Raw genomic sequence first — 11282 nt, 5'->3', positions numbered from 1 at the left:
AAATGGTATGCTTGTGCAAACTTGCAAACTACATGAGTTTTTTTGCTGATCAGCAGAAACCAGTGAAAATTCCCAAATTACTTTTATTGTCTTGGTATTGTAAAGAGTTCATAATGAACTCTTGGTATTATCTATGGTGTCCAATGAATGGTCTACCAAAGTTTCAGCCTAGTATAGTCTGTTCACGTTCACCTGAGCCCTCATTTCTTGTTAATAACTTTTGTTACATGAGCCAGCTGCCCGAACATTTAGTAACACTGTGAAGCCCTTTAAATGCTGGAATTGCTTGTCAAAAAGAGCTTTGATACGGGCAAGAACAAGTATGTTATGAGGCTTTAAAATATCCCACACATATAGTATTCTTGCACACAAACATGTTACATGCTTGTTCCAGTACAAAAAGTGAACACATGTTCACCTCTTTGATATTACTATATTTGGCAGGGTTCAGGTGAACATGTACTGTCTATAGTTTTGGAATTATAGCTATAGACAGGATTAGCAAAGAAATCAGTTTGTACACCAACTTACCTTATCTCTGAAGCATGTATAATTTCACCTTAGTAAGTCAGTAATTAGAAAGTTCCACTAATTATAATTTTGTAGAGATTATCAAAAGTATTTCATGTTGTGCTAAAGGCTTCTGTAATTGTATTTATAGCTTCAATACAATCATCCTACGAAGGCCTAAGGTATGAGATTTAACAGTGAAATTATTATGTGTTATATCACATAGTACTATAGATGAGTAAAAGTGCAAGTTCATTCTTCTTAGGTTAGGGTTAGGGTTAGGGTTCACTAGGATTCAGCACCAAATTCACCAGAATTGTTGTTATTAACATTTTTGCCATTAACCTACCATCACAGTCATTTCTTGGCCACCACCTTGGATTTCACATCTTTTTCACTGGCTTTTTGGGGGGCATACTCTTTTTGCACAGCTTGGCTATTTTGTATAGATATCATTTTTTCGTATAGTAATACTCCAAAGCAGGCCTGTGGCCAGGTGTGGAGTTTCTTTTATTTGTCTTTTTCTTTACTGAGAAAGGAGGAAGACATCAAGAGACTGTGGATGTTATTATTGTGTGAAAATTATCACATGTCCTGTCTCGTAACTACCTTGTAGCTGAACTCTCCACAGAGTGACTTGTTTGTAGCTGAACTCTGTGACTTGTTAAAATACTGAACTCTCTACAGGGTGATTTGTTTGTAGCTGAAATCTCTACAGGATGACTTGATTGTAGCTGAACGTTCTAATAGACTTTATTTCATAGCTGAATGTTCTATTAGGGTAACTGCACTTTTAGAGTACAGTGGAACCTCAGTTATCCGAACCCCTTGGGACCAGGGGTGGTCCATACGTAAGTCTGAAAAGTCTGTATCTCTGAAACTGTATATAAATAGACAACCTTAAAATAGCATAAAGATTTTTTTTTAATATCAGTATTTCAACTACCCTAATAGAACAGTCACTCCTGTAATAGAGTAGTCATTTCCGTAGTTTGGTTAACTGAGAATCCAGATAAGTGGGGTCCGGATAACTGAGGTTCCACTGTATATCGATCGTACACTTGTTACACCTAGTTGACTTTCGTAGTGTGTCACTTAGTGGCTTTTCAATCTGATTCCTTAAAATAATTAATCAACCATAGTCTACCTATTTTCAGCTGATTCCATTAACTAGTTTGCCTGGTAGGCGTGGCAAGTAATAGTTAATAAAACTCGATCGTGCGCTTGTTAAACATGGTTGGTGCTTTTGATATAACCGTATGACTACTAGTACAATTTCTTTCAGACCACAAAAGACTTGCACTACGATGATTATTCTATGTACAGACCAATTCATTTCTTCAAGTGGTTTACCCTGTGGCCATGACAAAAAAAAATTCTATTGCTTTTTTCAAAAATTCTGTATAGCTCCCTTGTTGTTTATCTGATGTGTTCAAATATTGGACTATAGAGCAGCTCAAGTATTTTCGACCACCATGTATTTTTGGACACAATATTTCCTAGAGGAGCAACAAGACTCGATCAATTATTACACTATTATGAAGACCTATGACTACAACCTCCTTATATAAAATATAAAATGATTTGGTGATATTGTGTGGCTGCAGTGACCTTGGAAAGCCACTGTCCAAAAACGTTGATGTTCGGACAACGACATGTGCGCTTGGACGCCATCCTCTACACCCTTCCCATGCAACTTCAAAAGCTATTGTGTGGTAGTGATTGGTAGAGTTAACCTTGAGCTACCCCATGATATAAGCAGATCAGATTTTTATTCACTGGTATTGTAGATAGCTGGTTTTTCCCAGAGGTGGTAACTTGATCAAACGTTGAACACAAAAAATCATTTTATTTTTGGACTTTTCAATTATTTATAATAATTTTGGTATTTTATGACTTTCAGTAAAGCACTAGCTTAAAAGGTTTTAAATGCAGCAATTGAAACACAGGCATAGGGTGTTTTTTGATTGTGTGGTAATTGATTGATAGAACTAACCTTGAGCTACACCATGGAGGTCAGCAGTAAACTGCAACAGTATGTGAAACCTCGCTACCGCATATATGACTGTTCTATTAGAGTAGTTTATAGTTTATATTTTGAGCGCATTTTGATGGTTAAATTTTACAGGTTTTCACCCAAAATCTATCACTTGTTCCAAAACAGATTCTAGAAATTATAGGAGCTTACAACACGAAAGTTAACAAGTGAATGCACTCAACCTATAATAACCTACTCTAATACCATACCTGTTTCACTGCCCATACACAAGTCTCAGTAGTAGCAGTGAAATTTATCTGGTAGCAGTGAAAAAGTTGTAATTGCAATTTCATTGGCTAGAATATATGTTAACAATGTAGCGCCAATTAGTGTTGACGCATGTTTAGTACATAGTGACAAATTGTGTACATAGCAACGCTAATGCATAGCATGTGTATATGCAACGAGTATGGTATTAACTGGGAATAGCATGGGTAGCAGTGAAATTTGGGATAAATAACACTCTTGTTGTATTGAAGATGGAAATTTCACTCAGCTTCACCTCATGAAATTTTACTCACTTTCAATGCAACACTCATGGTATTTATCCCAAATTTCACTGTTACCCATGCTATTACTAGTGCTAATAGAACAGTCATATATGCGGTATTGAGGTTTCACACACTGTTGCAGTTTACTGCTGACCTCCACTACCTGAAATTGACTTTAATAATATCAAAAATGTCAGGAGTGGCCTTATTTAGCTAATTTGTATAGACGTACTATACTACAGCTATATGTAGCTTGTCTTAGAATTGACGAAAAACACTCTATGCCTGTGTTTCAATTACTGCATTTAAGTTAGTGCTTTACTGAAAGTCATAAAATACCAAAATTATCACAAATAATTGAAAAGTCCAAAAATAAATTTTTTTGCATCCGACATTTGATCAAGGTACCACTTATGGGAAAAACCGGCTATTTACAACATCAGTTAATAAAAATCTAATCTGCTTATATCATGGGGTAGATCAAGGTTAGCTTTATCAACCACTACCACACAATAACTTTTGAAGTTGCATGGGAAGGGTGTAGAGGGTGGCGTCCGAGCACACATGTCATTGTCTGAGCATCGACGTTTTTGGATAGTGGCTTTCCAAGGTCATGTAGCCACATGATATAACCAAATCATTTTATATTTTATATAAGGAGGTTATAGTCATAGGTCTTCATAATAGTGTAATAATTGATCGAGTCTTGTTGATCCTAGGAAATATATATTGTGTCCGAAAATACATGGTGTTCGAAAATACTTGAGCTGCTCTAAATGTGTTGCATTATGTTCTTACTGCCCTCCAAATTAGAAGAAATCAACTGAAGCATGCACAAGTTATAGTGACTTTTCTAAGTGGGGTGAAAAGAAGAAGTTAGATGTGCTAAGACTATTATTCTGTAAAAGTTATTCTCACCATAAAGGGATAGAGATCAGTTAAACCCCATTAGCACTATCAGGATATCTAGTTATGTATCAGCACCTTGGCTTCACCAGACCTCCTATTGCTAGCTACAGTGTACATACTCATGATGGTGTACATCCTTATGATAGTGTACATACTCATGATGGTGTACATCCTAATGATGGTGTACATACTCATGATGGCGTACATACTCATGATGGCGTACATACTCATGATGGGGTACATACTCATGATGGCGTACATACTCATGATGGCGTACATACTCATGATGGCGTACATACTCATGATGGCGTACATACTCATGATGGCGTACATACTCATGAGTGGGTACATACTCATGATGGCGTACATACTCATGATGGCGTACATACTCATGATGGCGTACATACTCATGATGGCGTACATACTCATGATCGCGTACATACTCATGATGGAGTACATACTCATGATGGCGTACATACTCATGATGGCGTACATACTCATGATGGCGTACATACTCATGATGGCGTACATACTCATGATGGCGTACATACTCATGATGGTGTACATACTCATGATGGTGTACATACTCATGATGGTGTACATACTCACGATGGTGTTTAACAATAACGTATTTGCACCTTAGTTAGTTCATACTGCATAATTTGTCTTGAAGATGTTAGTACAGTGTACTTCATATACTGTGTAGATGATCCCTTGCTTTAATTTGGATGAATTTTTGAATCCTGTGGTACATTATTCAGTGGATGGGTTTACTGTTTCACTACCTGACTTCGAAATGACATCATGTTACCATAACAACCATCTACCTCACATCAGGTGATCCACTGGTTGTAACATGTCTTTTATTTATGTTGGTTGTCTCGACAACAGGTGCTTGTACAGCTACAGTGTATTGAAGGAACGTCCACCATGGAAATATCAGCATAGGGGGGGTTAAGAGTACACAAAATGTGAAGTAAGCTGACTACTCAGAAATGTGTCACTTTATTAGTAAACATGGTTTCTAGTACAATTGCCTTTTGATTTTCAGGGACACAATAAACACTTCACACAGGCTCTGCCAATTGCGCAGTTTTCTGGGCCAGATCCAGGAACTGGCAAGGGAAGGGGCACAAAAAAAACAAGTTCAAATTCACACCATTAAAAGGGGAATAGCCACTGAGCAGTTGTCTAGCTTGCTACCATCAGTTGTAGCTGATGTAGACACATAGCACTAAGTAATCACCTGTCAGTAGTGTTTCAATGTTGAATTGTACCATTTATACCATTGTGAAGTCTTAAAGGTATTACAAAAGTTATGAAGGACTTAAGTACATGCCACACGATAATTATTTCTAGAAGTGTTTAGTACACACGAAGATGTGACAGTTTGTCATGTAATTGTGTGGTAAATAGAGGCAGGGGCGGATCCAGGGGGGGGCTTTGGGGGCTGAAGTCCCTCCCCTTCATATTTCGGCTTTACTTGATCAATATGCTGAGTATTATAATGAAATTTTGTCTTAGCATAATTATATGATCACTAATAATACAAATACTCATAAAACCACCTTATAAACGTCTTTCCAAGGTATTATCAGTAGATTTATGCTAAAATTTATGCAACAAGGACCCGAATCAGCATTGGAGGTTTACAAGATCGAGATACTCTAATAGAGCAGTCAGCTAACTACTCTAATAGAACATTCACTGGAAACATGTAGTTGGTTCTGTTATGGAATTTTTCCAAATCAGCCAGCACCTATACATGCAATGAAATGAATTGGTCTGTTTAAAGGGCTTCATTCATCTACTTGTGTAGTTAATATGTATGACAATACTTAATTCAGGTTCACAATTTCCATTGAAAATGCTCTCAGATTCAATCTTGTATTGTTCAAATTTCAAAATTTTCCACTTTCAACGTTATTATTCTAACATGCACCTATTCAGTGTTGTGCAATTGTGAGAGGGGTGCATCATGTACTTGGTTGTCTGTACCTACCCAAACTTTTCCATTAGCAAAATGCTTCAGAGAGCCATACCTATAATCTAAAGGCAGTATATAAAATATCTACAGGCAGAAAATATTATGAATTTTTATGTGGAAATGTCTCCAAATTGCAGTGTTTTAGCATCTATTTTTCAAAATTTTCTTGGGGGGGGGGGGGGGGGGCATGCCCCCAGACCCCCCTAGTTCCAGCATGCGAAGCATGCTGGGAAGTGTGCTTCGCTACCTCTACCCAAGAGATTAGTACCTTGAGTTAGCCCCCCCCTTTTATAAATCCTAGATCCGCCCCTGAGAGGTGATATGTATGTCTGCCTTTTAAGCTAAAAAATAAACTGATGTTGGTCTCACTGGCATAGCTATAATTCTTCCTAAAACGAAAAGGCATGGGAGGGGGCATTTGCGCCATCCTGGATCCGCCATTGGTTTTAGTTTCATCTATAATTATCCCTCTAAGCCAACAAGGAGCTTCAGCTCACTGCCTTGTTCCTTATGTTGATTATGCTATGTACATGATCACATGATCATATCAAGCTATGCTATTTTATCACATGTATTTACCATGTCAGACATGAGGTGTATGATGAACGTGGTAAAATGGTCTACTCAATAAAGGAGAATAAAGCAAGAAGGATCAACAATGTAAGAGAAGACATTGAGAGACGCTGGCATGTCACAGCTGGTGATAGGTTGTATAAATGGCATCAGATGGGAAATGGGTAAGTTGTAGGTGTGTTGTTGTGTGTGTTGTGTACGTATATTATATATTATAGTCACAGCAGTTTTTATATTTGTTCATCAGGATAACCAGTTACTTTGATCAGTTTTACTATATCACATATAGCTAGTGTTGTAACTGTTACAATGTCTTTTACTAGCAATGAATCAGTTGTACAAAGCTGGATATTGTCAACAATTCACAAATCACCTGAGGAGTCCATTATAATGCTTGGAACAGGACCACAACTCTTCTCCCTCCCTGGCTGTTTGCTAGTTCATACTACATCAGGGGTCTATCTACTGGACCCCATCTCACTAACACCGATGCTTTGTGAGCTACCATCAAGTAGTAATGGTTCTGGGAATAGAATAGATCCCAGTGGTATTATCAGGCCTCAGTTTGACATTGCTGGCTGTAGTGTAACTATTTTTAAAGTGTTTGACATTAACTGGGTATCCAAGAAGGTCACTAGTGTCACTGAACAACCACAACACTTTCCAGACGCACTTGGTGGAGAAGTAACAAACACACCAGCTGGTCAGGATACAGTGAAGGATAACCAATCAGATGTCAATAATTGTTGTGTTGTTGCTATGGCAATCAATAACAGGCTGATAATAATGAAGATCACAGCTGGGTTAGTGATCACATGTTAGTCTCATGTTAGTCGCATGTTGTACAGGCTGATGGTGGCAGTCAGTATGGACGTTGAGCTACCAGGACTGGTAACAGAGTTCCATCACATTGGGGATATTGGTTAGTGGGCCAGCTGTGTAGTAGGTGTGTTATGTTGCTAGGTGTTGTTGGTAGGATACCTTGTGGCCAGTTCAGTGTTCCATGATAGACAACGTGAAGATGTCTACTGGTTGTCAAGGGAGGGGAAACTACTTGGAGTGATTCCTTGTCTTGGAGCTGGTCCTCGCAGTTTCTGTAGCAAGTTTCTTGATGTTCCATCAGAGAATGGAGAAGATCTTAGTGGAGTTTATGCCTTTTTCAATGATGGTTATGGAGGGATTGGCAGTGTTAGACTGTCACCACCATGAATAGTGTTATAGTTTGTATTTTAAAAATTGATATTTTATAACTTTATGCCAGAAGGTCAAATTGATGAGGAGGGTAGGGGTACACTCTCAGTAGCATATGGAGGGCTGGGACTGATCCTTTATATTTCTTGTAGCACATTTATAAATGTCTAAATCTGATCACTATTAATTTAGTGAATGATGTTTTGATAAGTAGGTGAAATTTTTCACTTTCATATGCTATCAAAATCCTTTTGTTAGTATAATCACAAACACCATTGTTCTTTTAACTGAAAGATAAATTGAGCCATTTGCAGGTATTGTGCTCCACTTCAAATGTCTTGAGTGTAACTATACACCATTATTAGCTACAGTGGAACCTCAGTTATCTGGATCCAACCTATCTGGATTCTTGGTTAACCAAACTACAGAAATGATTGTTCTATTAGAGTGGTGACTGTTCTATTAAGGTAGTTGAAAATACTGATATTTTAAATTTTTTTTAATGTTATTTTTAAGGCTGTTTATACACAGTTTCAGAGATACAGACTTATGGACCACCCCTGGTCCAAGGGGTTTGGATAACCAATGTTTCACTGTATAAAGTTATAATGAAGTGGTTGTAGACATGCTTTAATGATTGTGTCCACTAGAGCAGTAGCCATGTAGCCTGGTAACATGCAGTGGTATTACAATGTCAGTACAACAATTCCACTACTACCACACAATACTTCTGGTTACAGAAGTTACAACAATTTCACCACATAATACCACTGTATAATTTTTAGAAAGGTACAGAGGTTACAACAATACCACTACACAGTACCCCTGCATATTACATTACAAGGTTACAATAGTGTAATTAATTTCCTTTATTTACTCAACTAAATACTAGTGTTCAAGTTTACTAAACTAAAATGTCAGTATATTTTAGTATAAGCATAATTTACCTTTTGTATATTATACTATACCACAGCAGACAGTTTTTGTCTTAACTTTACTAAAACTAAAGTGCTTTTCCTACTAGTACTAAAACTAAACTAAATGTAAAACAGCACTAGTTGCAAAAGTTACAACGATTCCACCATATACACAATACCACTGCATATTACAATTAAGGTTATGAAGTCACAACAATTCCAGTACACAATACCACTGTATAAAAATTATTACAAGGTTACATGCAACAATTCCACCATGCACTCATACAATACCAAAATTTATTTCAAGGTAACAGCGTTAAGTGGTTGTTGTGTTTTAATAATACATTTTTCTTGTAATTCAAGGTACGTATCTATGGTTTATTCTACCCTTTAAATGGCCAAGGTAGTAATTTAGCTTATAATGCTGTGTTTCAGAATAATAAAAAATGTGTTAAGGGTAGGGTGGTCCAGAAGGGTGATTTTCCTCACATACGAAATTAACAACTTTCAGATTGCAAATTTGCAATTGGTTATCAGTATAGCTACCACCTAATCGGAATCTCTTACTAGTACATCACTTCAGTTTTTGTAGGAGTGTTAAAATGGTTCAGATAATTAAAGGGTATAGCTAGGCTTCTCATGAATGATTCATAATAGATCAGAGATCTCTTATGTGTTTAGCCCAAATTCTAATAGAACACACACCTAAACACTTTTCCCTTGTACTTATTTGTTAATTTCTTTTATGACTGATGAACCTGTGCATACCACATCAATGTAATGAATGGCACTAGACATAATATTGAACATCTGATACATAATATGCCTCTTTAGTTCCTAATATCAAGAGTTCATAATATATATTATAAACTCTTGCTAATATCAAGACACACGGTAGTGTGTCGTGCGGCCCAAGAATCCGGCGTGCCACACCGTGAGTATATTTACAGAAAGAAAGTAAACGCGATTTTCACACCTTTGTAGCTCCGTGATTCCTTATGCGATTGAAACCAAAGTTGCTACAAACGTGCCGGCTAGGTAGGGGAGTCCACATTCCAAATTTGAAGAAAATCGCTCCAGCCATTTCCGAGATACGAGCAGCCAAAGTTAGGGGTTTTTTTCTTCGTTTTTTTTTCTTCTTCTTTTCGCACACTTAGCAAAATCCGCCATAAAACACGAATTCGTGCTCCAATCGGGCTGAACTTTGGCACACGTAAAGAACTTATTAAGGCGAATCTCAGTACCAAGTTTGGTAGGAATCCGATGAACGTTCACGGAGTTATGACCGATTATTTGCATAAAATTAGGTCGAAGGCCCACAGGGTAAACCACTTGAAGGAATGAGCTGAAAATTGCTATGTAGTTGGAGTAACTATCATAGGAGTGCCTTTTTGTGGTTTGAAAGGAATCCAGTTAAAGGCCATCGAGATATGACACAAAACCCAACCTGTGTCAAAATTACGCGATCGATTTTTATGAATAAAAAAACTATTAGTTTTCACGCCTACCAGGCAAACCGCTTAGAGCAGTGAGCTGAAAATCCAGGGGCGGATCCAGGAGCTGGCAAGGGGAGGGCCACAAACAGGGTAAGTTGTGGTGGTTGGGGAGAGCCATATTCTCTAGTTCAGTGCTGCATTTTTGAAGAAGCAAATAATCACCTCTTAGTAGTGTCTCACTGCTGATTTTTGCTATTTTGGCCTTTTCAGATGGTTGTGAAGTCTTAAAAAGTTGTTTAAAAGGTTCCGAATGTCTCAAACAACAGCAACACTATAATTATTTTAGAGGCGCTTAGTACGCATGAAGGTGCTGGATGACTATTTTACAGCTACTTCGACTTTGGTTTGCTTTGGTTTCAGGTGAATTTGTAATAAATGCTAGTAAAATGTGCATATTTTCATGAGTTGAGCCTGACAAAGTTCAGTAGCTATTTTAATCAGAAGCATGGCTGGCTCCTCCACAAGGTGGGGAGGGGGGGCATTTGCCCCAAATTCCCCATCCTGGATCCGCCATTGAAATCGATGCATAGCTAGAATAATTATCATAGAAAGTCCTTGCAGTAGTATAGAAGAATCGGATTACAAACCACTGAGTTATGATTCCAAAGCCAACTACGTGTTACGTGTAGCATACGCGAGATCGAGATACTCTAATAGAACAGTCACCCTAATAGAACATTCAGCTACGTTTATAATTTATTCCATTATAGAATTGTATTACACTAGCATTGGTACCTGCCCTACGTGCAGGGATCACTTTATAATAACAACCAAGCATTAAACATCAGTGCTTATGCCCTGCAGCATGCATGGTGGTAACATTTTTAATACCAACATCTTGCCAAAATCATGGGAAGCACACAGGTACCCCTGAACCTGCAGAATTGCAGTAGCTAAACTACTGTAGTAATGTGTATGCTTATAACACATAGGTGTGAACAATGTGGATGGTTTGTAGTACTTGTCCTATTATGCAGGCTATATAGTTACATGTAGCATCATTTGATAAAAGATTGACCACAAAAGACATTATTTATTGGTATCTATCCTATACCGTAGAAGTTGCCATATTGCACATTATATTGTGGGCATGCACATCATGTAATGGAAACCATGCATTAAAATTTATGTAACTATGTTGCATGTCACTTTTAAAGACCATTAAAT

General features: G+C 37.5%; 1 protein-coding gene across 1 annotated transcript; it reads left to right on the top strand.

Annotated features, from left to right (window-relative positions):
• Positions 1 to 6521: 6521 nt before the first annotated feature.
• Positions 6522 to 7763, top strand: LOC136263968 (uncharacterized). Its single transcript, XM_066058637.1, has 4 exons — positions 6522 to 6672; positions 6832 to 7311; positions 7357 to 7430; positions 7485 to 7763. Exons 1-4 carry the CDS (start codon positions 6551 to 6553, stop codon positions 7715 to 7717), a joined length of 909 nt encoding a protein of 302 aa, XP_065914709.1. The 5' UTR covers positions 6522 to 6550; the 3' UTR covers positions 7718 to 7763.
• The last annotated feature ends 3519 nt before the right edge of the window (positions 7764 to 11282 follow it).

This window comes from Dysidea avara, chromosome 8 (assembly GCF_963678975.1).
Source record: "Dysidea avara chromosome 8, odDysAvar1.4, whole genome shotgun sequence".
Classification (NCBI taxonomy): domain Eukaryota; kingdom Metazoa; phylum Porifera; class Demospongiae; order Dictyoceratida; family Dysideidae; genus Dysidea; species Dysidea avara.
Note: the sequence above shows the minus strand (reverse complement) of the source record. Positions and strands in the feature narration are given on the sequence as shown.

Bases quoted from the DNA above. Each gene is read 5' to 3' on its own strand.
- LOC136263968 (XM_066058637.1), top strand. From the start codon at position 6,551: ATGGTCTACTCAATAAAGGAGAATAAAGCAAGAAGGATCAACAATGTA. The intron at 7,312-7,356 runs GTTAGTGATCAC...CATGTTGTACAG, and splicing joins ATAATGAAGATCACAGCTGG to GCTGATGGTGGCAGTCAGTA. The intron at 7,431-7,484 runs GTTAGTGGGCCA...TGTTGTTGGTAG, and splicing joins CCATCACATTGGGGATATTG to GATACCTTGTGGCCAGTTCA.